This window comes from Xylona heveae (genome assembly GCF_001619985.1).
Source record: "Xylona heveae TC161 unplaced genomic scaffold L228scaffold_4, whole genome shotgun sequence".
Classification (NCBI taxonomy): domain Eukaryota; kingdom Fungi; phylum Ascomycota; class Xylonomycetes; order Xylonales; family Xylonaceae; genus Xylona; species Xylona heveae.
The window spans coordinates 1667342-1691658 of record NW_017264196.1 but is presented as its reverse complement, the minus strand read 5'-3'; the positions used below and the strand labels follow the sequence as shown (position 1 = coordinate 1691658).

General features: G+C 49.5%; 9 protein-coding genes across 9 annotated transcripts; 4 read left to right on the top strand and 5 right to left on the bottom strand.

The window, feature by feature from the left end:
* Positions 1-658: 658 nt before the first annotated feature.
* L228DRAFT_255781 (amino acid transporter) lies at positions 659-3245 on the top strand. The gene is made up of 3 exons (XM_018333895.1): positions 659-1363; positions 1429-2632; positions 2722-3245. The coding sequence occupies exons 1-3, from the start codon at positions 1111-1113 to the stop codon at positions 2963-2965; spliced, it is 1701 nt and encodes a 566-aa protein (XP_018189237.1). The 5' UTR covers positions 659-1110; the 3' UTR covers positions 2966-3245.
* A 1266-nt stretch (positions 3246-4511) lies between these two features.
* L228DRAFT_260462 (hypothetical protein) lies at positions 4512-6665 on the top strand. The gene is made up of 3 exons (XM_018334261.1): positions 4512-4592; positions 4660-5128; positions 5230-6665. Exons 2-3 carry the CDS (start codon positions 4877-4879, stop codon positions 6232-6234), a joined length of 1257 nt encoding a protein of 418 aa, XP_018189236.1. The 5' UTR covers positions 4512-4592; positions 4660-4876; the 3' UTR covers positions 6235-6665.
* Positions 6666-6804: 139 nt separating this feature from the next.
* On the bottom strand, positions 6805-10547 carry L228DRAFT_246518 (DRMBL-domain-containing protein). The gene is made up of 3 exons (XM_018332438.1): positions 9123-10547; positions 7558-9065; positions 6805-7331 (listed from the first exon to the last, which is right to left on the bottom strand). The coding sequence occupies exons 1-3, from the start codon at positions 10479-10481 to the stop codon at positions 6962-6964; spliced, it is 3237 nt and encodes a 1078-aa protein (XP_018189235.1). The 5' UTR covers positions 10482-10547; the 3' UTR covers positions 6805-6961.
* Positions 10548-10734: 187 nt separating this feature from the next.
* Positions 10735-12491, bottom strand: L228DRAFT_246516 (U6 snRNA-associated Sm-like protein LSm2). The gene is made up of 4 exons (XM_018332437.1): positions 12324-12491; positions 11922-12069; positions 11113-11215; positions 10735-11052 (listed from the first exon to the last, which is right to left on the bottom strand). The coding sequence occupies exons 1-4, from the start codon at positions 12335-12337 to the stop codon at positions 11018-11020; spliced, it is 300 nt and encodes a 99-aa protein (XP_018189234.1). The 5' UTR covers positions 12338-12491; the 3' UTR covers positions 10735-11017.
* Positions 12492-12752: 261 nt separating this feature from the next.
* L228DRAFT_122236 (hypothetical protein) lies at positions 12753-13103 on the bottom strand. The gene has a single exon (XM_018329004.1). The coding sequence runs from the start codon at positions 13017-13019 to the stop codon at positions 12792-12794; it is 228 nt and encodes a 75-aa protein (XP_018189233.1). The 5' UTR covers positions 13020-13103; the 3' UTR covers positions 12753-12791.
* On the bottom strand, positions 12756-16141 carry L228DRAFT_246515 (hypothetical protein). Its single transcript, XM_018332436.1, has one exon. It carries the CDS (start codon positions 15977-15979, stop codon positions 13187-13189), a length of 2793 nt encoding a protein of 930 aa, XP_018189232.1. The 5' UTR covers positions 15980-16141; the 3' UTR covers positions 12756-13186.
* A 775-nt stretch (positions 16142-16916) lies between these two features.
* Positions 16917-17346, top strand: L228DRAFT_246514 (hypothetical protein). The gene has a single exon (XM_018332435.1). It carries the CDS (start codon positions 16976-16978, stop codon positions 17321-17323), a length of 348 nt encoding a protein of 115 aa, XP_018189231.1. The 5' UTR covers positions 16917-16975; the 3' UTR covers positions 17324-17346.
* A 527-nt stretch (positions 17347-17873) lies between these two features.
* Positions 17874-20185, bottom strand: L228DRAFT_238210 (pi-transporter A-1; the record flags this gene model as incomplete). Its single annotated transcript, XM_018331016.1, has 4 exons — positions 17874-18754; positions 18824-19536; positions 19638-19805; positions 19872-20185. The coding sequence occupies 4 exons, from the start codon at positions 20183-20185 to the stop codon at positions 17874-17876; spliced, it is 2076 nt and encodes a 691-aa protein (XP_018189230.1).
* Positions 20186-22223: 2038 nt separating this feature from the next.
* L228DRAFT_246511 (hypothetical protein) lies at positions 22224-23281 on the top strand. The gene is made up of 2 exons (XM_018332434.1): positions 22224-22567; positions 22627-23281. The coding sequence occupies exons 1-2, from the start codon at positions 22500-22502 to the stop codon at positions 22826-22828; spliced, it is 270 nt and encodes an 89-aa protein (XP_018189229.1). The 5' UTR covers positions 22224-22499; the 3' UTR covers positions 22829-23281.
* Positions 23282-24317: the final 1036 nt, after the last annotated feature.

The following is a 24317-nucleotide window of genomic DNA, read 5'->3' as shown; positions in this document are numbered from 1 at the left end:
ACCTCTGGTAAATCCATTACACAATTTAAATGCTGCGATTGATCGCTTTTGCTCGTCCACTGGATGGGTCTAGAGCTGAACCGCGCGATAAGGAAACAGGGTTGGGCAAAGGAGAAGACGAAGCTGCCCGCTACCCTATGCAATCGAATAAATGAACGTCAAAACTGCTTGAACCCCTTTTACTTGGGTCAATTGAAAACAGCATTCTGCAATGATATGGCATTTTCTTACGGGCAGCATATGGGGTTGACGAGCTGAAGAAAACGCGACTTTCAGTGATGAGGGAACTTCTAGTGCATTACCAGGTTTGGCAAGTCCTGCCAGATCTTTCTGGTTGATGAGCCTCTCTCACTCGTTGGTGGATGGCGTCCTCCGTCTTCTTTGGACCGTCGTCCAGCTCGATGGATCCGCATTGTCTGCTCTCCCGTTGGTGGTTCCTCGTCTCGCTCCCCTCGTCCGCCCAGGGTGACCTTTTGCTGCTTCCTTATCAGTGACAACTGGGCATATGATTGGCGATTAGTGCATTCCCCACGCAACAGAAACCTTACCCCTACCCGTGGCAACGTCAGGCGAGCTATCATCGGGGCTTTAGTGTCTCTCAATCCCTAGTGCAACTGACAGGGTCAAAGATAGGCAGTACTTCGATCGCTTGAGGCACAAAATGATTGATTGCAATGCGATATCCGGGCATCAGGAGGGGGCGTCTAAGAGGCTAAGCTCTTAAATCCCGGACGAAATACTAAAAGGAAATTCGCTATCTCAGGTCAAGGTTGAACATGCCATTTCCGGATTGGAACGAACCCTCCTACTGGGCGACATCCGCCGGTGTGTCCGAGGATAGATCTGCCGAGTTGCCATGCATCCCGCTCACTCTGGCCGCCCCTTGAGGAGATGTAACCGCACGAAAGGCTTGGTCCTGATGTATTGATACTGTCTATTCACTTATAGACGGGTCAGCCTCCCTGGACTGTTCATTGTCCACCGTTTTCAAGCCGACGTCAGCGACAACTTCGTGCTTCCCCTTTTATCGGCGTCGCCTTTGAAATACATTCACTTCGTCCTTCTTTTCTCTCTTTTTATTAGTTGGTTCGAGTTTTAAATCCTGGAAAGATGGATGCTACATCCGCGCATCACCGTAGAAGCGTCAATGAAGAGCCGGTCACGTCAGTACTGGCGGGAGATGTTCCTATCGATCCAGGAGCGTCTGCTGATGAAGAGGTGCTGGAGGCATTGGGTTACAAAGCCGAGTTCAAGAGAGAATTCAGCCTTTGGACATCATTTTGTGTTAGTTTCGCTGTCTTGGGTCTCCTGCCGAGTTTTGCTACGACGTTATACTACGGCATGGGCTATGCAGGAACCGGTGGTATGTATTGGGACAGAAGCGTTTATCGTCGTTTAAAATCCAGCGACTAATTGTAAATTCTATAGGTATGGTTTGGGGTTGGATTGTTGCCATGGTTTTCATTCAATGTGTCGCCATGAGCATGGCAGAACTCTGTTCATCAATGCCTACCAGTGGTGGACTTTACTACGCCGCGGCCGTCTTGGCTCCTCCTGGATGGGGTCCTCTTGCTGCATGGCTTACTGGCTGGTCCAACTGGTGCACACAGATTACCGCTGCTCCTTCGGTCAATTACGGAACGGCTTCCATGATTCTCGCTGCTGTATCAATCAACAAGCCGGACTATTCGCCGCAGAATTATCAAGTTTTCCTCTTGACCGTTCTAATTATGATCTTTCACGCCTTCATAAGCAGCATGCCCACACGTTGGATTGCCCGTTTCAACTCTGTTGGCACTACTCTGAACATCATATGCTTGGTTGTTGTGCTCATCACAATCCCCGCGGCTTGCAATCGCCAGCATCCCAAATTCACTCCTGCTTCCAAGGTCTGGGGCACCATCGAGAACGAAACTTCTTATCCTGATGGCATTGCTGTTCTCATGAGTTTCATCAGTGTCATCTGGACCATGTCCGGGTACGATGCACCATTTCACCTGAGCGAGGAGTGCTCCAATGCCAACGTTGCTTCTCCGCGTGCAATCGTCATGACTTCTGGTATCGGCGGCCTCATGGGGTGGTTTCTTCAGATTGTCGTTGCCTACACGGTCGTTGACATTGATGCCGCCATCAGCTCAGACCTCGGTCAACCTTTTGCCGCATACTTGCAGCAAGTTCTCCCTCAGAAGACCGCAACAGCCCTCCTTGCTCTGACCATTATCTGCGGGTTCTCGATGGGACAAGGATGCATGGTTGCCGCTTCGCGAGTGACTTTTGCCTATGCGCGTGATGGTTGCTTTCCATTCTCGAGATTTTGGAGCAAGGTGAACAAGCTCACCCAGACGCCGGTTAATGCCGTCTGGTTCAATACTTCCATAGGCATCTGTATGCTGTTCTTGATCTTTGGCGGTAGCGTTGCCATTGGCGCGCTTTTCTCCGTTGGTGCTATTGCTGCCTTTGTCGCCTTTACCATTCCCATCTTCATCAAGGTGTTCTTTGTCGGTACTCGATTCCGCAAGGGGCCTTGGAATTTGGGTCGTTTCAGTCAGCCCATCGGTGCCTGCGCTTGCGCTTTTGTCTCTCTCATGGTTCCCATCCTCTGCCTTCCCGAATACACTGGCAGTGCTAACAGGTGAGCTTTCCGTGCCCTCGATGCTTTTGGCTTTTCTATGGAAAAAAGAGAGTTTGAGGACCAAAGGCTAACAATACTCTTACCTGCAGCCCCAGCCTGATGAACTGGACCTGTCTTGTCTACGGTGCCCCCATGCTCATCATCTCGATTTGGTGGGTCGTCGACGCCCACAAGTGGTTCCACGGACCGAAAGTCAACATCCATCACCAGATGCATGGCGGAGATGTTCTTCAAGGAATCGAAAAATATCCCGCGCCGGAAGCTTCAAGCGATGGATCTGCCCCTTCAAAACCTGAGCGCTTTGGCGAGGCCAAGGACCCGCAGCTGGAGTAATTCTTGTCTTCTTCATCATTTTTTTGAATCACCGGCGGTTTTCCTGACAATCAATGATATCCCTTTCTGTTTTCTACGATTTTGTGGGGCGTGAAGTTTAGACCTAGAATCCCAGGCTCTGGCTTTCCTTTCCACTCTCTGAACAGCTGTGCTATTCTTCTATTCTTTGTTTTACATATATTCCACGTCATAGCACGCACAGAAAGCGTTGAACGCCTTCACCTGCTTTTTCTTAAAAAAGTATCTTTTTTCTCCAAATGCAAGCGTATCAGAGCATAGCATATGAATCGATCAAAATAAATTGCTCACGTCATTCCGCACTTTTCTCTTTACTCGGAGCAAAAATTCCACTCTCGAGAAACGAAACCCGTCCAAACGTACTAGTCTGTCTGATGTTGCTGATAAGCACTGCCTCCGGTTTCGGTACGCCAGTCCTTTACTTTTTCACTCTCATCGTGATGACGATAAGGTGTAACATCATGTTACATTAAACCGTTCAGCATCGTAAATGTTTCAAGTCGGTGTACTACGGATATAAGGCCAGTATAAAGGGCCCGATCGGAAAACATGCCTCCAGTTGCTGACGTTGCCGATATTTCCGAGGCCTAGCTTGCTTGACAGTTTCAGATTCCTACGCGGATACTAGAAAGATTAGACAGGGATGTTTGAATCGACGCAGGTCCAACGCATGCTGACGCAGTAGAAAAAAATTTTATTCTAGCAACTATTTGTTGCTTTGGGAGATCCTGGTTCTAGCAATGATATCTCTTAGCGCCCCGTGCGTACCGGAGGATCGGCTGCGAGGCTCAATTGAGCCTCCATTTATCAATGCACTAATATAATAGAAAACGCGCATCGTAGAAGTAGTTTGGGACTGGGCAAACTGGAAGGCAATGAAGATCTTGTCTGCGCGGAAGCGCGGAAATAGATATTGATCGGGTATCAGGATATCTTAGCGGAGGGATTTTAAGCGCAGTCGTCTCGAGAATGCACGAATAGTAGGCTGGTCGGATATCGGGTGGACATGCTGTAGACTTGAAATAGTACAATGTAGTGTAGTCCCAAGATTGCTGGAAAAAAGAAATTGTAGGTAAGAATTAAGCACTAGTATTTGTACAATAGCAAGACTTTAGTTATGAATTTTTTGAATTATCGTGCGGACGTGAAAGAGAGTAATAATAATAGTCGAAGAGAGAGTCTGAGGCATGATTTTGATAAGGACAGTCTATGTACAATTCATTTAAAGGCAATGTAAGCTCAAATGAAAATTCAATAATATTGCTTCAGAGACTACTCTTCTGTCAAGCTAGGAGAAAGAAAGGAAAGGAACAAAAAAAATCAAATAATACCCAACAAGCATGACTGTTTTGGTGTTGATATAATACACACACTCAGCACAGCCACACAAGCCACAGAGACACCATAAGCGCTGGGGCAGCCACAGCGGTAAACGCCGCGTAGAGCTCACACCGCCTCAAGAGCTCGCGGGTGGTTGAAGGGGGAACTACACCATGCACGTCCCACGTCCCACGTTCCACCCGTCCCCCGCCAACAACAACTTCAACTCCTTTCCGCCACTCAGATCATGCAAATTGAATATTCCCTTTCATTCAAGCTTGAACTTTAGGTATTTCTGCACCCAGATATACTTTCTTCTTCTGAATCATTGGCTAAATTGCCTGCACCGAGTATAGAAAAAGCTACTCTTATCTACCTACGCTACTTCTATCAGCTCACCTGAGGAACTACCGAGATAGGCAACAACATACAAACAAACCGAATTGACTTTGGAGAACAATCATTTTGCCTACCGCCAAAAAAAAGAATCAATCGCCGTTTTGGCGGACTTGAGTTTGAATTTTCTTCTCTCATTTTACCAAATCTAATTAAAAACCACGATTGTCCGTCGAAATGGCCGATTCGGCCTCCAAACCGACCCTCTCCTATTCCTCCGACCCAACGCTCTATCTCTACACCTCTCTCACCGCTGGATCATCGCACATCATCTCCGCGACATCGCGGCTCGAAACGATTCTCAAAGCCAATCGTGTTCCCTTCCGGGCAATCGATGTAGCCACAGATGAAAAGGCACGGATGCTCTGGGGTCGAAGGGCGGGCAAGCGCAAATTGCCCGGTCTAGTGAAGGAGGGAATGGTGGTTGGGGTACGTGCTTTTTTGCATTCACAGGAACTCATCGCTACTTTTTCAACCTTTTTCATTACATTTTATTTTCCACGCCATCCTGACATTGATATTATCTACAGGACCTTGAGCAAATCGAAGAATGGAACGAATACGGCGAGCTCAAAGAGAACCTTGGACCTCTTCCACCCGTTTCCACCCCTTCAGCATCAGGCACTCCCGCTCAATCCGCTACTCCTAAACCATTCGCATCTCAAACGCAAACAGCACCCGCACCCGCACCTAAACCTGCCGCATCATCACAACCTCAGCCTCAGATATCCCAGCAGTCGCAAATGACGCTAACCATGCGTCAGGCGGGCGAAGAAGCGGCCAAAAAGGCGTCCGAAGCCAAGGCTGCATCAATCAAGAAACCTACTCCGGGCGTAACAGCGGACAAGATCCGCCCTCTCGACTCTTCCACTGCTGCCACTGCCCCTCCTACGGGCGCAAGCACGGACCTTCCACCCGACGTTCTAGACACTCCTCTTGCCGCAGAAACCATTTCCTCCAGCGCCACCACCAAATCCGAGTCTATCGAAGCCGCAATCAAAGCAGCCGCCGCCGCCGCAGCAGCAGCACCTTCTTCTGCCGGTGCCAGTGGGGGCGGTCTTAGCGGCATGACTCCACCCGGTCCAACACCCACGCTCGCGCCCTCTGCGGACCCATCATCTTCTTCCTCTCCTCCTCCGGCACCACAGCCCGGCGCCGTGCCCGTGCCTCATCCTCGCTCCTCCTCCTCTTCCGGCTCCCTCCCCCGCCGCTCGTCATGGACAAATGTCCCGCCTCCATCGTCACCGCCCATGGAAGGCCACCCGCGCACGCACCGCGGCTCGAGTCTATCCGTTGCCTCGATGGAAGAAATCCAACAGGCCGAACGCGCATGGATGATCCCCGAAGACCCCAACGAGTCTGCCATCACCGTCGTTGAAGACGAAGGAGGCGCAAAGGCAAAGCACGTCGAACACTCGCCTTCAGTGTCCAATGAAGCCGGTGCTGGTGCTGGACCTGGTCCCAGTGCATCATCGTCATCAGCTGGGGGTGAAAGGGTCCGCGTCAAGGAAAGCGGCGGGGAATCTGCCGTGTAGGTCTGCCGTGTAAGGTCTGCCGTAGAAATTATGCCGGAAGTCGAGAACTCACGGTTCGGATGACGGAGGTGAAAGTCGAAGTTGAACTTGGTAGATTCAAAGGGAAAAAAATGAGACAGAAGTGCTGAGTCGCTGACCAGGAATCTTGAGGAGCGTATCTTTCTTTTTCTTACTTTCTTTATTTCATACTATCTCCTATCGAATTTTCTTTTCCTCTTATCAATATTTTTTTATTACTTCTGCTCTGGGTTTGCTTTTTTTTTAAATTGGGCTGTACCTGCCTACCTACATATATGTGTGTGCACTTAATATTATCACGTTCCCGAATACATGTGTTTCGCGCGCTGCTGCTATAAATTGGATTTTTATCCCGGCGAGAAAAATTGCTGTGAGACTCGATTGTTTCTCTTTTCTATTTGCTCTCTTTTCATCTTCTTTCCACTCACTCAATTTTGCAAATTTTCCCTTCTCATCTTTTAAATATAGGTGCTCTCAATATATTTATCAACTTTCTCGATTAATTAATTGATCTATCAATTATTTAATTATTAAATCTTTTATCTTGATTTTGTCCCTTAAATTCACTGCTATATACAGCACCTCTCCCCCTCTCCCTCTTTCCCTCTTCCACAAAAACCGGAAGTAAAAGGGAGGGAGCGATGAAAAGAAATAAGGAGAAGTAGAGGAGTAAAAGAGTTTATTCATCCTCTGTACTTATACAACCCTCTTAACTTGACTTTCCCGGTGGCGCCTGAGTCGCGTCGGCACTGACACCGTCATTGGGACCGTCGCCATTGGGACCATCGCCAGGATAGAGTCCATTCTTCTTCTTCTCGAGGGCCCAGCGCTCGATCCAAGCCTTCATTTTCTCGCGGCTCTTGGCGCTGCCGACGTTGACGGTGGGGATGATGCGGTCGATGCGCAGGGCGCATGCGAACACGGTGAGTTCGCGGAAACTGCTGTGCTCCGAATAGGGCACGCCAAAGCATTTGGCTTCGCGGGTGGAGCCGCGCTGCGGGACGAGGTCGCGCATGGTATATCCCGAGCGCCAGTTGTTGGAGTAGAGCACGTTCGAGACGGTGGGGGACTCGATGAATCTGTAATGTACCAAAAAAAAGAGGTTAGATATGCTCGAAGATGTTGGATGATGTTTTATGGTGTTTTATGGTGCTCCAGGAGGTGAAAGAGGAAAAAAAAAAACACCCTAAAAGTAACAGCAACAACAACCCGCCACCCACCCACCAAGACACAAAAAGAGGAGGGAAAAGAGGAACAAAGGGGAGAAAAGGAGGGGGGGAGCTCGTTATGATGAGAGGGACATACCTTGTACCTGGAGGGCGATAGTTCCATCCAGTTGGACGGAACCCCACGACACGGGTAAAATGCGGCTTGTACGTATTGAGATAATCCTGCAGCGTGTCTGCGCGAATCTCAAAGAGGGGGGTCATGTGCACTTGTGCGGCGAGCGGATCGGGGGTAAGGAGGGACGAGAGTCCTGGGTCTTCGAGACAGGCGCACACGCGGAGTTTGCCTGCCGGTGCGTAAATTTTGGATTGTAAGGCGCGCGCAATGCCAAGACATATTCGTTCTTTTCCGATGGAGTATGTGCCGATGACGACGAGGAGGCGGCCACGTGATTTTGCGGGATTGGCGGGACTGATTTCAGAAGCAGCTGAAAGGCTGTTGTTGTTGGTTTCGTTGGAAGGAAGAGGTGTAATGGACATGGCATCGACAGTAGGTGCAGATGGGTTCAAAGGACAGGATAGCATTTTACGTGACGGATCGGAGGTGGTGCGATTGGCAGAACAAGTGCTATCGGAAGGACTATCAGACGTATCGTCTTCGCCGGGCTCCCGTTTGATCAGATTCGATACGCTTCGAACAAATTTGACCATTCCGCTGCCTGCTCGATCTCGCTTCATTTGCTCCCAGCTATCGGACGCGTCGACGCGTTCTTTGTTCAGACTCACACACATGTCTGCACAGGCGCCAATGACGTCGTTTTGGCCACGAAAAGCGTATTTTGGGTTCAGATAGGTAGTGTCGAGGTAGCATACGTCAATCTTTTGTTCAATTGGTTTGCCGGTGATTTCATCGAGTGTATCTGGTCGGAGGAGCGGGTGCTTGAGATGTTCCGGAGAAGCACGAAAGTCGCCACAGTGTAAGACCCTTTGCATTTTTAGGCTTTTGCCCCTCTTGCCAAGGACCTTTTCAAAGAGAAAGAGCGAGCTGCCGGGGCAGTGGTTCGCTGGTATCATCGTAACATGTACGCCTTTGGTGCCGGGGACTTCGATCTTCTCTTCAAAGTTTATTCCAACGACGTATTTTGGGTCTACTCGAAGCTGCTGCTTTACCAAGTTCGCCGTCACTGTACTGCAGTAGATTGGACCGTGCTGCCAATTAGCTGTGAGACCAATATAATGGTCACTGTGGAAATGGCTGAGAAAATATGCACTGCATCCTTCTACGGAGCCGTAGCGAAATGCGTCAACACAGATGAAGAATCCCGGCAAAATCTTGTAAAAGGGACACGTTCGTTGATACGCAGGCTTGCCTCGATCTGCATTCTCTGCCGCCGCGGCAGAAGCCCAGGCCATATCCTCCGCATGGCCAGACATGAGCTTGGAAAAGGCAGAGGATTTCTCGCCCGGCAATCCAAACGTAAATGGGTTCTCCTGTGGTGGCTTTGCTGGCCTCGCAGGTTTTTGAAACCGAGCATGTCCTGGCGGTTCGTTTTCCGGGAGGCCGGGCGGAGCTATGGGTGGGGGTTTGCGTTCGGGCAGCGGTGTTGGATTGCCATCTAAACAGTTGTTGACATGAACAGATGCTTCCTAGAACTAGTAAGCATGGATCTTCAGCAAGGACTGCCTTTTCCCCTGTAGACTCACAGTGTCACCAATACCAGCCATCGATATACTACAGACAGGACAGCAGGGGCTGGTATCCTCTGCTCCGAGATTGTTTCCAATTCCTTCAACTGCATCCATTTCGTTGTTAAACTCTGCTTCCGCCAACTCTAGCAGTCGCTGCTCCTCTAGATACTCTCGCTCGAATTCTTCGCCCGTACCGAAATCACCATCATTAAAGTCCTCGATGTCGTCGAACCTTTCCTCTCCAAAATAGCTGCTAGCTTCTCTTTTAAGAAAAGGGGCGCCTTTTGAAAAGGTATCGGCTCCATTATCGTCAACCAAGGCTTCTGATTCTTTCGGCGGTTTAGGTTCATCTCTCAAAACATGTGCATTATCGTCAAGCTCCTTGATTGGTACGTCCTCATCTACTTCGTCGTTGTTGTAAAACTCTTCCCTATTTCTGTCCGAATCGTCATTATCCAGAGCAACCGAAAATCTTGAGTCTATGGTATCCGCTTCGAGTCCATCCCGAGCATCTCTATCAGAACGCACCATGTTTTTCGTAGACTGCTGCTCTGTATCAGGAGGTGGAGGACTACAAGCTTTTGTTGCTGGGTCCACATCCGCTATCGTCTGCTGCAGCTGGAGGGGCTCTTGTTCAGTCGAGAGTTTCCGACTCTGCCGCTCCTCATTCTCTGATTCGCCGGCATTTTGCCCGTTTTCACTGCCCGCAAGAGAAAATTTCCCGCCCAGTCTCCGTCTCTTAACAGGAGCTGAATTCTCATTGTATCGTGCATTATTATCTTCTCCTCTAGCTTTCCCTTCCGTTGATGGACCGTTTTCCGATGGTGTCAATACACCATTGCCATTGGCAAAGTAGCTTGACTGCTCTTCCAAAGGTGAGCCCGATGCATCTTCAAACTTCACGTCCGGTGTCGCCGACTTGGAGCGTAATGACACATCCGGCGGTGTCCCAATGGATGTCCCTACAAAGAGACCGTCTCCGTCATCATCTGCAAAACTCTGGCCGGGGCTTGAGCTTTGCTTCTGAGGCGGCGGATCAACCTTTTTGAAAAATGAGAGGATGCTCTGATTTGGCTTGGCTTTGGCTTTTGTGGCATTGTTGACCGCAGGGCTCTTTTTGGCCCGCGCAGGACTGGAGAACGACGAGCTGCTTCTTGCCGGCGGCATATTTTTAGGAGATCCGCTCGAGCCTAAAGCCTTCTCTGCTGCGGAGCTGCGCCGGAAGGCCGTCGAAGGCCGGGCATTGGACGGCGAGGATCCTGAAGACGAGGTAAAGGGCGGCGGAGGAATTGAACTTTCGGGAGTCGGTGGTCTTCCCACGGCCGGCAATTGTTTCACAGTTCCTCGAGGATTTTCTCGAGGATTTCGAAACATATCATGTCATTTCATTAGAGCAGGGGTTACCAGTAAATGGTAACGTTCTTTTCGTGTGGCGTTGCATTGAACGCTTTTACGGGATTAGAATGGTTAAGCCGCGCTTCAGGCACATCCTTTGTCGCGTCGTCCCGTGATATCGGCAGACACGCGATGACGCATTAGATTGACCAAATGTGCAATGCTCTATTTACGAGGTACAAACGCACACTCATTTCACTCATTCAATGGCGAACATCAAAGACTTTCTCTTTCCAGCGTTTTTAAATTTTTAGACTATTCTTTTAATGCTGCTCTGACTAAATAACCGTAATCGAGCTTGCAATTACGGACGATCCGTACAAGTATAACGCTTTCAATGAGACTGACTTATCCTCCCACTTCAAATAACCATTTGAAGATGAGGGTGTTCTCCACCAGTGGAAGATGTTTGAAATCAGTGTGTCATATACTAGCCAACATGTTATGCTTGTTGAACTAGTGTGATTTCCGTGACCAATCCCCTGTTCCATCTATCGAACTAGAAATCGTAGCTTTTATCGTGAGGGTTTCGTTGATTGCTGCGCAGCTTCTGCAGGGAAAATCTCGTTAGCAGCAATCAAGCAATAACCATGGCAAAGACACGACAAACCTCTTCTCGTAGCGTCCTCTAGCAGAGCAGTATCCACTCCGGCCGCAGGCAAGTGTACATATCGGACCACGCTTCCTCGGATGAAGACATTCTTTACCGATGACTGTTGTAGAAATATTCCGTCAGCAAACAAATTCGTAGCCATATTTACTTTGCGACCATAAATGCAAAAATTCCTCAGCGCGCCAGTCGATGAGAAGACGGGGCCAAATTGTGCGCGGTCAGGATCGAAGTGGACTTGTCATTCCAAGATCCTCTTCCTTATAAAAGCTTTAGACTCGATAGCACCATGCATATCCAGTTGCTCTTTGAGACCCTGTGACATATCTCATAGCATCGAAGCCCCAAGAGAGAATCACTGCCAGTGCCATAGCGAGCTATGGATCGCTCAATTTCCCCGCTTCCAGGCCCTGCACGTGCACAATTTCCCAGCCAGTATCCCAAACCCCTTGCCCGTCTTCCAGCGATGTCGTACGAATCATCCGAAGATAGAAGCTGGTTGACTTCTTCACACCTCGAATCTTCATTATGTCGGAACGTTATGGCGCTCTTGTCGCAAACAGTAATCTCATCGACGTTTCTGGTACGAATCCTGGATTGACAAGCCCAGTTCCATCCTGCCCGGTCCTCGTAATATCTTCTCCGTACGTCTCGAAGCCCTTTTCATCGACTCGTCCCAATCGCACATCATCCGTCCTCCCATCCCATCCCCGCCAAAGAAAGGCATCGCACCGCATCCCACTTCGACACCCAAACTACCCAATTACCCAAAAAAAAATCAAGCAAAGTATAATAAAAAGGAAACTGACCAAATGCGGATACTTCAATTCATCCAAGACCTGGATATCATCCAGCTTGATATTCAGAAACTGGTCGACGGACTTGAGCGTGCCGCGGATCGAGATGTCGTTTTTGAGCTCCACCGTCACTTCATGGTCGACGAGCGTCTTGAAGAAGCTATATTACAGACGAGTTTAGCTCCAAATCCGCCCCAAAGTCCTCCAAAATTCCCTTTTCAAACAACCACGTCCCCGACTCGATCAGCTCCAAAACCCTCGACTCGAACAAACTTGGTCCAGTCTTTTCCAGGCAAGGAGCAGAAAAGGCCCAGGGAAAGAGAACAGAAACGACCAGGACCGGGGAAGAAAGAACCCGGGCAGAAAGGACCAGGGTCTGGGAAGAAAGGACTAAGGAAAGAAGAGGTACGATACCTGAAGAACAGCATCTTCGTTGGCGTTGCAAGGTAAGGTACGTATCAATAACGAAATTTCGACAGCCCGATACGTACTAAATGGAATGAGGAACGGTCTGAAGCGGCGGGAGAGCAGAGAGGATGGTATGAATTAAGATAAACTGTCTGGACCCTGCGACAAGTTGCGACACGGCGGTGGGTTGCGCCGCAATCCAACTTGAGACTCGGCCGGCAAAACTTCGGGCGATGGGGTCCCAGACAGCGTGCGAGGGGGGTTGTGCAGGGTAAGGCAGTGTATTTCAATACTTTCATGAAACAGTCGATAGAAATATCTGGGTAGTCTACTCCCTCAAAACCGAAGAGGATGTGCTTGGGTTAGTGATCTAAACGAAAGTTGAAAAGAATTAGAAAATAATAAAAGTAAAAACTAATAATCATGATTTGTTTCATAGAGGCAATCAGATTAATTATAAACAATGGCGTCTTACTATAAGCAAAGTACTAATTGTGCGCTTCTTCTATCACAGGGGTATACTTTCTCCTTCCTATACTGTAAATGCAATAACAACAACAACAACATATGCTGAAGATCCATGTCTAAAGGCAAAATGAAAGGGCAAGGGAAAATCAAGTCAAGCAAAAGCATATACAGGGCATCATATATTTCAAAATAAAGGACGGCGGTCCTCGGAATGGGAACGAAATTCTTTTTCATCTCAGCCAATCGAAAATGTGCAGCAGCACGACAATCAAAGAGGCTCAATCGATCCCGTCATCTGCTAGTACTTCTCCCCCCTCCTCTTCCCGGTCTCTCCTCCCAGCCCAAAACGACAACACCAATTCGATGTAGCAACTACCCACATCCCTTCCAAGCTTCGTGACTCACTTCCGCAACGCCGCCTTTCCGGTGGGCTTCCTGGCCCAGCCGGTCAAGCACCGCCATCCTGCTCCCGTCTGCTCTCCCTCCGCAACGATGCTGTTAATCCCCTCTAGTAATCTCTCCTCGCTCTTCCCCATTTCCATATGCAACTTAAGCATCCATCTTTCCCATGCCAAAGTACCGACCAGCCCAGTGAGACCAGCCACGTGAGCAGTGTTTCCGGTATTTGCGACATCTGCTTTCTCATCTTGCGGCGCCTGAGGAGGGTTGGCTGGAGGTGCTGCGGCCAGGGGCAGGAACAGCCACGCGCGTTTGACCTGACCGAATCCCGCATTCTTCAATCTGCCAATCCAGGATCGAGTAGGGGTGGACTCATATCCTCGAGTCTTGAGATTAAATCCAAACTCCACCGATGTTGCCATAGCTCGAGGTCCAGCCCGGATAATATCCGAGTCCATCACCATAAACTCGAGATAACCACCCGGTTTGAGACAGCGGAGGCACTCCTTGAGACAGAGATCGTACTCATCTGCCATTTGTTCTGGTGGTCGATCGGTCTTCAAAAACATGTACAAGGAGCGCGCCGAAATGACGTCAAAAAAGTTATCTCGAAATGGTAGTTTCCACAAGTGGGGAACAGTGACCCGGCGATGGTTGAATGGGCTGCGGCAGGTCTCGTTCCCAGCTTGCTCTTTGCTTAGCACGGTGTATGTCTTCACTTGGCGGTACTCCAGGGCACATAGCCATGCCCAGTCGCATGTAGACTGTCCACCGAGATCCAAGACCCTAGCCCTATTCCTAGGGGTGTCTTTAGCTTGAGGCGTGGTCTTGCTCCGAGCAAGCAGCTTCCTGGCGGGGCTCATAAGAAGATGGCCACCGTTGAGCATTTTCAAAGCCTGGACGTTCCATGTAGAAAACCGGATCTGATCCAAAGCCTGGCTTTCTCTCTCTTTGCGCTCTATAATCTTTTTCTCTGGGCTATCGCCTTCCTGCGGGTGACCAGGAGGAGGCATGAGCGAGATTGGGCGACGGAGAAGTGGCCGAGTGATAGGGTCAACGAGATAATACAAGCCGAGGAGCTGGTCACGATAAGCAGAAGGAAGGCTAATCCGGGCGGCGCGAAGTGCTTCGATCCTGGCCTGCTGGTACGTGAAAGCGTCGAGCCGCCCAGCGGTACGAATGAGGTGCTGAAAGGCATGATAATACAGAGAATCTCCGGGAATCTTTGGCAAAGGTCTGCGCTCCATAGGCTCGGGCTGAATGTCCTCCTGGAAGCGCACAGACTTTTTCACAACGGGCTCAGTCGCTTTTGGAGCGGACTCAGACGGCAAGTTGTGCTCATTAGCAACGTTTTCATCATCTTCAGGGGCAGGTGCTTCTCTAAGAGCATTAAGATATGTTGTTTGCGCCACAAGCCAACTGCTTGTCCGGTCGAGGTTAGCTGAGGCCAGTTGACGAAGTCCCCGTTCGTAATTCTCATCAAAGTCGTGAAAGGGTTGCTCTTTCAAGGTACTTGTCAGTTTGGCCAGCTCCTCGGGCTCCATTTGAATCTCAACCACCTCGGGTTCCCGTATTTGCTCGACTGATCCAACTATGTGCTCAGGCATCTTTTCCTCCTCTCTCAGCCACGGATAGCCATAGAATCTCTCGGCTGTTGCTGAAGACGGTGGGTGGGGAGACTTGGGTGCCCACGTATGCCGTGTGCCAGGCTCGAGCGAGGCGAAGAAGTCGCGTGGGGAAGGGATGCTCAATTGAGTGAGCGCACCGAGAGATGCCCGGGATGCAGCTGAGGGGGTTTTCGGTGCATATCGGTAGAAGTCTATGGCAGATACCTGCTCCATTTCCGGCTCCTTTTCTGCCGGAACATTGTTCGTATCGTCCCATTTGTCGTCCGTCAGACCCTGAGATAGCTCAATAGGACTTTCCCGCGAAAGGTGCTCTAAGCTGTGCACGTCGGAGTCTTCCTCTGTTATCTGCTCCAATGGGTGCATATCCTCTTCCGCCGAAAGCACCTCAACTGTGTGACGCCTCGGCAATCGAGCGTGATAATCAACGGGTGAGAGCAGATACTGTTCCCTTAGCCCATCCTGATTTGATCGACCCTGACCCGCCGTTGAATTCGGTGTTGACATGCCCCAATCCTGAACTTCAGACATCTTCATAGTCGAGTCGGGTGTTGCTGGCGCACTGAGATTCGCCATTTGCTCCGAGGTCACGCTACCATCGAGAGATGGAGTCGCATTTGCCGCGGGGAGGTCCCGGGAGAGAAATGACAATGCTGCTGGTGACATTGGTATCTTTGGTGGGGGTGTCGGCGGAACCGGTGAAGATTTATGGCATTCATTGGTATGCGGAGAAGTGGACCAGGTGGGGATCGTGAGTGAAGGATAGCGGTTCCTGTGTGGGTTGAAGACAGGGGAACCCGTCTTTGGAAGAAGCTTATCTTCTGACAAATCCACGTTCAATGACTGTTGCTGTTCAGCCTGCATAAACTGTGTGGACCTGCTGCCATGTCTTCGGTTGTTCCACGGTGACTCGGGAGATATCGAGGCTGCGGATTCAGGTGAGTTTGAGGTAGTCAAAACGCCTCCATGACATAAAGTCGGAACAGACTCGATTGAAGGAGGAGAGATTATCAGCGTTGGTTTGTCGATCGGTGTTCCATTCCCATCTCTTAAAAAGGGCCTTATGTCGCACTGGAACACGTCTTCTATTATTGTATTAAGTCGCGGATGCCGGGCCTGCCCGGGACGCGGTGATTCGTAAGTTGTTGTAGGCAAGTGTGAAGACTCCATCTTTCCAGAGATCGTGTCAAGATTCCACTTAGAAAAAAAAAAGAAAAAGGAAAAAGAGACGATTAGTTTACTCAAAGAAGGCAAGGCACGAAACTGCCATAACAAAGGCTGGACAATATTAAATAAAGCTATACATGCATCCGGTCAACGGATACAATTAACCTGAGGAAACCGTTCGATCAACGAAACGGCCCCAAAAGAGAAAAGAAGGCACGCAACAAAAAGAAGAATACGATGCTTGGACAGCATCGTTGGACGGGTACGCATTGCATATATGTTCATTGACGGATCAAGGCAATCCCTCCGTCCCGTTCCTTGATTGGTGCATCAATATACCAAGCCACAGGGGAACCGGGCGCTTAATTTAGATATGATTTGCCAGGCTGGTCTAGTCATAATGGAGACTTTGTCCGGAAATGGAGAGTGAACGGGGGCTCTATGCGCTATGGTCACTCTCGAGGCGACCGCTTCAATGGCCACGCGCAGGAGCTCATGGGACCCAGTTCGGTCGTAGGCCTGTAGTTGACCCGAAGACTGCAGTGAACGAGGTGAGAGATGAGCCCATGCAGAAGAACGGCCATCCAATAGTAGGCGTCGAAAATTGTTCTGTGAGACAGTAAAAAAGGATGCCATGACAGGCAATGGCAGCGAGACGCCCTTCTCTGGCAGTCATATCCCTACGATTGGTTCACCATCGACAGGCTTGGCATTCACGAGCATGACTGTAAGCGCCCAACCCTTGCCAAGCTCAATCGAGCCCGATTCCCCTTATTCCTCCTTCGAGCATTTTGGATCCGAATTTGACGTCATTGTTATCTTGTCACGGAGCAATAATAAAGTATTTCAATATTTGTAGAGTGGTCGCATATGGCATAATTAACGCTCGTCATTACCTCGCAGCGGCCGGGAATATGGTCTCAAGACCCACCAATCAGATTCGCTCAAACTTTGAAGGAAAAGAGCATAATCTCCACCATCTGTCGTCGTTCGCCGGCCATGAATCTATCGTGTGCATGGATTGCGGTGCACCTTGAAATATTATGTAGCCGTAGCGCTGCTGGTCTCGATAGTCTTCTCCCTCAGCGCTACTTCATGAATGGCTCGCCGAGCGGGTTGCATCTCGGCTTTCAAAACAACGGCAGCAGAGGGCGTCAAGAGATTTTGGGTATTACTGGGGAAATGATTGATCTCCGTGCTTACTCGTTTTCGCTCTTTATATTTGCTCAGAATTTCCTCGACATGGTCGCTACATTAGCTGGACGAATTATTTTGGCCTCGACTCGGAAATTATTCGAGTCGAGAAGGCGTGATGACAAACCATACGACCATTTTCATAGCTCATGAATAAACGCAATCCAAATCTGACCTATTTTCACTATGCAATTGAACATCGAGCTCAAAAATGTGATGACATGACTCCATCCTAAACTTTTATTATCCGTCTACATGATTGTACATGGTCAACATCCCGATCGGCATTGAAATTTCGTAAAGTTTCTATCAAAATATAGCGGGAGAAAGAAGAAACGAAAAAGAGACGAGGTATATATGAAAGAAACGGTGTAAAAGGAGGTATCTCCAACAAGTCTTAGCTCCCTGTACACGGGTCTAGGCGAGCTTTGCGTAGAAATGAAGTGTAGAAGAGAAGGTCTAATAGTAAGACAATGCCCATAGTGATTTGGCGGTGAAGATTAAGTCTGAAAGCCAAACCCTTTGAACCGTAAACGCGGAGAATCGACTACCGGATCTTATGCCAAGCAATGCAACAGAGAAGGAATTATAAAAAGGGAAAAAGAAAAAAGATAAGTCGTGGGAGATACACTAAACACTGATGATGCCAATTGAAATCAAAACGACAAACATCATACGCGACGCGAGACAGACAATTCATTCGTCACTGAATGTCCTTGGGAACCCCGTTCTGGGCCGAACCGTTTTGGGCTATGCCATCTTGAGGCACACCATCTTCATGAGGGTGCTCCTGAATAGGACCACCGCTAGGAGAAGGGGGGACACTCTTCTCATTGTACTTTTCCCGACCCGCCATGAGAGGAGAGGCACCATACTTCTCCTTGCCCATGAGGAGAGGAGACTTTCCGCCGGTCCGCTCAAAGTAGCTGGAGAGGTGGGAGCTAATGGCATCGTCCATGTCAGAGTCCGCGCCCTTCTCGTCGGCAACCTTGCGCTCCTGCTGCTCGACCCACTCGGCCCGCATCTCGTCAACCTTTTGCTGGTAGTCGAGTTCGGCGTTGTAGTGCTTGCCGACGCCGCGCATACGCTCCCAGAGCGACAAGTGCTTAGGGTGAACCGCAACCCCGTGGTACTCATCCTCGCGGCCTTCGCGAATGAACTGCCAACGACGCTCTTGCTCTTTGAGGTCGAGACCAGTGGTGTCGGGAAGGAAGAGGAAGGTGAGGATAGCACCGCCGAGGCCGAACCAAGGGACGACGTAGAACTTGGTCTGCGTGTCAATGTAGTTGTAAAGAATGGAGGCGAGGAGAGCACCGAGCTTGCCGACGGCGGCAGAGAAACCGTGGGCAGTGGCACGAATCGGAGTCGGGAAAACCTCAGCGGCAACAAGGAAGGTAACACAGTTGGGACCGAACTGGTTGAAGAAGGAGGAGAGGAAGTACATGGCTTGGAATTCTTTGATGTGTGCCGAGGAGGTGTAATATTTGTAGTGGAAGGCAGGAATGACAAAAAGCACGAAGCAGAGCATGAAGCCCACAATCTGCATCTTCTTGCGGCCATAGAGTTTGTTGTCGATGAGGAAAGCTAAAGGGAGAAAAGGTGGTTAGAATGAATTTCGAAACGGATAGCAATTGCTCTCAGGGCAATACTCACAGGCCAGGTAGTATCCGCACAAGCTGACACCGATGTTGATCAAGTTGTACAGCCAGCCCGGCATAATCGATTTATTATGGGGCATGATGACGCCAATGAACTCGCCCTGGAAGAGCTTGTTTCCATAGAAGAAGACGTCGTTGGCAAACCACGCACCGGCGGTGGCGAGAAGACGAGGACCAAAATAGGTGAGGGTCAGGCCCAACGACTTGGTGTCGTAGCCAGTGACATGCGATTTGGCCTTGGCAGAGGCAAGCTGCTTGCTCGCAGCCTTCATCTTGTAGGCACGATAGTAGACGAGCCAGAGTGTGCCGACTGCAGGAATGGCAAAACTGATCCGGAAGGTCCACTGTGCGGCGACGGCGGAATACGGCGCGTTACCACTGCCGTGGTGGAAGATGAGGAGCGACAAGATCAGGATGACTTGGTTGAAAAACTGGCCCCAGCCCTGCATCAGGAAGGCGCTGGTGACGGCGCGGCCACGATGGAGACGGTCTCCCTTGGTCGAAACCTTTCCGGAACCGACAGCATTTTCCATACCGGAGGTAGCGGTCATGGGGTATTCTCCGCCGACACCAATACCATAGAAGAAGAGAGACCAAGCGTAGCAGATCACCCAGCCATTCAAGCTGGTACCCCAGGAGGCGGTAAGCATGACCAGACCCATAAGCATAATCGAGGCATCCTGGATCAGACCCCAGCGACGTCCGAGCCTGTATCGTGTTCTTTCGTTAGCCGTGGCCCATCAATTCGAATTGGGGGGGGGGGGGGGGGGGGGGGGGGGGGGGGGTGTCCTCATGTCAATCCCACTTACCAGTCACCAAGAATACCGACCAGGATCTGGCCGACAATAATACCACAAATCTCAAGATAATCGACGGCCGCAATCCAGGTCGGGTTGCAGGTCTTGGCCGACTTCCAGCACATAGGCCAGACCTTTTGGAAGAGCGACTTCACATTACCAATGGAGAAGAGGACATAACTATAGGCAACCGTTAACCAATGGATCAAAACATGAGTAAAGGACGGGCAAAGGGCAATCAATTACCCTTCAAGACCAAGACCGGCACCAGGAAGAACCATATTGTGGAAGTACGTGCTGACAGGACTGAGAGGGTCCTTTTTGAACATTCGACCGATCGAAGTGAGCTCTCTCTTGGATTCGCGGGCATCATAGCGGGCAACGAATTTGGCGCGTTGCATGACGTTCATATCAGCCCAGTAGACGCCATTCTCGTCGTAGCTGTCGTCAGGCCGGAGCAGGTAATCAAAGACCTGGCGCTCTGAGTTGGTCATTTCATGAAGCGGCGGGTGAGTGCCCTCCATATCGGGCCCATGGGGCGCGGCGAGACCGTAATCCATGGTTGGAAGAGAGCTTCTGGGAGAAAGGCGAGGGGGAAAGAGGAGATAATAGAGGCTCTCGCAAGGTTTCTCGAGAGTCGATTCGTCGACCAAGCAATTTGGCCAAGGAGCCAAGATCGTGAAGAGTGTCAGAAGACAGGATGAGAGAAGCGCCTCCTGCAGAATCCTTTGCCTGAAGCAGGGCGGCAGGAAGTATTTGAGGTAAAGCCAAGCGCGAGCCAAGCAGGCGGAAGAAAATTGGTGTGTCGAACGGGGAGATGAGCTGCCGGTAGAAGCGTTCGGGCGATAGGCGGTTTTCTCGAGCACGTTGACTGCTGCTGCAGTGTGAGTGGCCGATGAGGAGCACCGAAGGAACCACCCAGACTTGAGCGGGAACCCTAGCGAGATGGACGGCGCCGAATAGCAGGATCGCACGGACCCGGTTTGCAGGCGGGCTGGATGAATATAAGAGGTCGATCACCCCAGGTGGAGGCAAAGGTCCTGCCCAAGTGAGCAATAGACGCCGAACAATTGGGAGAGGAAGAGATGAAATAATTCAATCCCTACCTCTGGAGCGCAACAACCGAAATTTTCTTCTGCACGTGGGTGTTCACTTTGGATTCTATTCGGAGAGGAGAAGATGAAGAAACGGATGATAATTTCTGTCCCTTGCTTGAAGGGTGATTTAGAGGCGAGAAGGAGTCAGGGAGAAAAATAAAAGAAGCCAGCTAAGCCTTTCGTTTCTTTTCCCTTGTAACACCTTATGAGGCACGAGAACACGTCACGAAGAAGATATTTCGAATAAATCTGAAATATTTGGAGCCGGGCGGCGGAGATAGCGAATAGCTTATCCGCCTCGTGGCGTTGTTCAGACCAGCAGTCTGATCAATTTCCACATTCAGGTTGCACACAAAATTTTGCTTTTTTTGAATTCTCTCCATTTTGCAGCCTGTGGGGGCTTGGATTGCATACAGTAGTGTACTCAAGTACAATCTAATTTTTCCTCATCATCTGATGGATGTGCAGAGGAAAAGACCGAGAATGATCAAGGTGTCGACTATTGAACAGCACAGTATGTGGGCTGGAAAGGACCGATGAGGTTGAAATTGGCCAATCATATTGTGCCATTCAGGCACGAGGTGTCGTGGATTGGAGGAGAAAAAGTTTCAAAGGCCCGGGGCCAACAACGCTAAGTCTGGCACCAACCGGGGGACGATAAAAGTCAAGTCCCCCCACCGGAAAAGACCCTGCACCATACTAACCCAAATTGATTTGCCCCTCAGGTACCGGTCTTCATGGTTTTCATTCCTTTCTTACACGTGCGAGATTCTAGCTTGAAGGCATTTCTTTTTCTACCTAAGATCTAGAGGAAACGAAATCTTCCTTGTCCGCTATCTGGAGCGTCCAGTCATTTGCCGACGATGGCGCTCACGTACAGATCGGATCATGTCGATGGGGGCGTAGCTTGACGCAACATCTGTCAATCGGTCCCACCTCGTATCGCTGTTAGGTAGGTCTCTTGGCGAGTAATGTACTCTTTAAGTGCGGTGAGCTCCGAGCAAGTCGGGGTACCCCATCGGGCGCATGTACCTCCCTTCAAGGATCCAGATTTTTGATCACGGCAAATCGGTACTTGTCACTTCTGCTATTCCCCACATCTTTTCCTGTACCTCTCGCCTTCTAGAACATCTTAGCGAAACATTCATCCGATTGGACAGATTCGTTGCACATATGCAGGCATAAAGTAATGCCTATTCTTATGCACGAACGTCTGTCAAGCAAATCCCATGTACCTAGGTATCGCGATTACTCATGTCTGAAAATTCGGAATGGCAAGATCAAACCGTAGAGTTGAAAATTTAACCATCTCATCATTGGAACCATTTGGATACATCATTGAGTGGGGATAAATCTGCGATCATCAGTTTGGTACGATGGGGCTCACGTTCTTTCGCGGCGTTACCGGTGATCAACGTAGCGACCATGATATCATCTCGGACGTGATGTAGTGCTGTACTCCGTAGAGTGATTTCATCCCCCCTTCTCATATTAGGGATTAAATGGGTTGTTGCTTGCGGTGTGGCTCTCCGATCCCCTAACTACTCCGTATAGCGGAGTACATTGATCTTCCCATTATTCTGTAACATCTGATCAAATCTCAGGCCTTCCTTGTCGTCCGTCGCTTTGCCAAACCTTATCATTTTTAGATTCAGATTGCCTTCTTCCTTTGGCCATTCTGAGCCCGGCATTTCCCACACGCATATTTATCTCGGAAAATTAAATCTAGGGATACCCCTATAGCTCTAACTCATTCCAGATCTACCCAAACGCTGCAATGACGGCTGCAGAGAAGCAAGTGAAATCGTGGGGTTTCCCACATGTCTTCACATGGAGCGATGGACCGTAAGCACCCCGCAACTGAAAGCTTGTCGGCAATCTTTGAAGCTAATATCCGAATGCAGAAATGCCCATTACAGTCCTCATTCGCACGGCGGCTTGACAACCCATCTGATCCTCAGTGGCGAGATGACTGTGACTTACCCGAAAGATCCGCATCCCACCAAGGAAACGTTCGGACCGGGCGCCCGTGTCGATGTGGATGCAGGTCGGGTGCACGAAGTATGGATTGGAAGCAATGGCTGTACCTATGTCATTGGCGAATAATGAGCTGCAGCATCGCAGGTTATAGTAGAAAACTATCCTGGCCGGTCAGCAGCATGTGAAAACAGAGGATAGTTGAAACGAGACTTCCCGCGCCAGAGCCGGGGAGCCGGGCAGTGGGAGGCAGAGTGGCTCTAGATGTCGACAGGCTTGATCTAAAAGCCATGACGGGTTTTCGATGCACATATCGAACAGCCACAAGCTTAAGGGAGTTGTGTTTCGACGCCCGAGAATTCCAGCCTATGATTTCCACCACGTGCTTCGCAATGGGGAACCTGGCTCAGCACTACTTTTTCGACATGGAACATTGGATGTTGATTCTTCTAGCTCATTGGAGTTGAGTTTGTGATGTATTTTCCAGGCCTGCTCAGAAGATTGGCGGCAGAGGAATCCAATCCAATCGGGATCGCAATACTTGTAAACATATGAAACAATAAGAAGAACAGTCATGCAGTTAGACGTATTTCTCATATAATTGAAAAATTTGTGAGTGTGGACTACTCTACTACGTAATGAGTTTAAGGGGGCGAGAATTGTACAAGTTATGCAGTGATTATGCTAAGCAACATGTGTTCCATAAGATGCTGCACCTTTAGTGTCGTGCATACTGCAAAACTGTACAAAATAGTGAACACATTATGCACTCGTTCCACGTGGCACATATCCTACCACACGTACGGAAATACGCAATAGAAACATCATGAGTTACCCGCGTGTTTCAGCTTGTCAAACTTTTGCAATTGCTTCTCGAGGAAGCTAATCAACTTCATTTAAAATAGTAAAATACGGAGTAGGGGATAAAAAACGCTCTCTCCTTCTTACAATTCCCTTGCATCGAGAATTTTCCTTTTCTTTTTTTAAAATAAATATACATAATTGACATATGTTATATTTGGTTTCTAGCCACTTCAATTCGTTCATGTTGCCCCGGTGCCTTGTGCTGAACGGAGCAATACTTTGTATATCGAGGGGCAAATGTGCTTCGACATAATATTAGGTTTGATATCCCCAGTTCGCATAATATGAGATATGACTAGTACTTGAGAATACGAGAAGTGACGAATGAAAGGCATCAATATCGTCACTGGTTGTTCACTGTGGAGATTTTCGCGTGGTTGATTGAGCAATGGAGCTGTCATTATTGGGAAGGGTCATATCCACCTGCGACAACTTTAAAGGGGATAAAGACCCTTGCAGAGTGCAATTTCCCATGGAACAGCACTCGGCACCCAACAGTCCGGTCAAAGTGCTGGGGGAAACCGCCAACCGAGCGCCCCCTCCGTCAACAGGTAGACAAGGACAAAAGACAACGACATCAGCATGCATATTATATGTTTTGATAATATGTATAGCACTCCTTGTATAATCCAAATGCACTGCCCTTCCATCCATCCATCCATCCATCCTTTTTTGCCTTTTTCCCCCTTCTTACAAAGGCAGACTGAGAAGATCCAAGACTCTCTGCAAGACGACCATGTTCCGTACCAATGCA

Coding starts and splice junctions, on each gene's coding strand:
- L228DRAFT_122236 (XM_018329004.1), bottom strand. CDS start 13,019: ATGAAAAAGAATTTCGTTCCCATTCCGAGGACCGCCGTCCTTTATTTT.
- L228DRAFT_246515 (XM_018332436.1), bottom strand. CDS start 15,979: ATGGAGTCTTCACACTTGCCTACAACAACTTACGAATCACCGCGTCCC.
- L228DRAFT_246514 (XM_018332435.1), top strand. CDS start 16,976: ATGAATCTATCGTGTGCATGGATTGCGGTGCACCTTGAAATATTATGT.
- L228DRAFT_246516 (XM_018332437.1), bottom strand. Junction 11,216..11,921: donor AATTGAAGTATCCGCATTTG/GTCAGTTTCCTT, acceptor TTTCTACAACAG/TCATCGGTAAAGAATGTCTT. Junction 11,053..11,112: donor AGAGGACGCTACGAGAAGAG/GTTTGTCGTGTC, acceptor TTTTCCCTGCAG/AAGCTGCGCAGCAATCAACG.
- L228DRAFT_255781 (XM_018333895.1), top strand. CDS start 1,111: ATGGATGCTACATCCGCGCATCACCGTAGAAGCGTCAATGAAGAGCCG. Junction 1,364..1,428: donor GGGCTATGCAGGAACCGGTG/GTATGTATTGGG, acceptor TAAATTCTATAG/GTATGGTTTGGGGTTGGATT. Junction 2,633..2,721: donor TACACTGGCAGTGCTAACAG/GTGAGCTTTCCG, acceptor TCTTACCTGCAG/CCCCAGCCTGATGAACTGGA.
- L228DRAFT_260462 (XM_018334261.1), top strand. CDS start 4,877: ATGGCCGATTCGGCCTCCAAACCGACCCTCTCCTATTCCTCCGACCCA. Junction 5,129..5,229: donor AGGAGGGAATGGTGGTTGGG/GTACGTGCTTTT, acceptor TATTATCTACAG/GACCTTGAGCAAATCGAAGA.
- L228DRAFT_246518 (XM_018332438.1), bottom strand. CDS start 10,481: ATGTTTCGAAATCCTCGAGAAAATCCTCGAGGAACTGTGAAACAATTG. Junction 9,066..9,122: donor TGGCTGGTATTGGTGACACT/GTGAGTCTACAG, acceptor TACTAGTTCTAG/GAAGCATCTGTTCATGTCAA. Junction 7,332..7,557: donor TATCGCCCTCCAGGTACAAG/GTATGTCCCTCT, acceptor GGTACATTACAG/ATTCATCGAGTCCCCCACCG.
- L228DRAFT_246511 (XM_018332434.1), top strand. CDS start 22,500: ATGACGGCTGCAGAGAAGCAAGTGAAATCGTGGGGTTTCCCACATGTC. Junction 22,568..22,626: donor TTCACATGGAGCGATGGACC/GTAAGCACCCCG, acceptor ATCCGAATGCAG/AAATGCCCATTACAGTCCTC.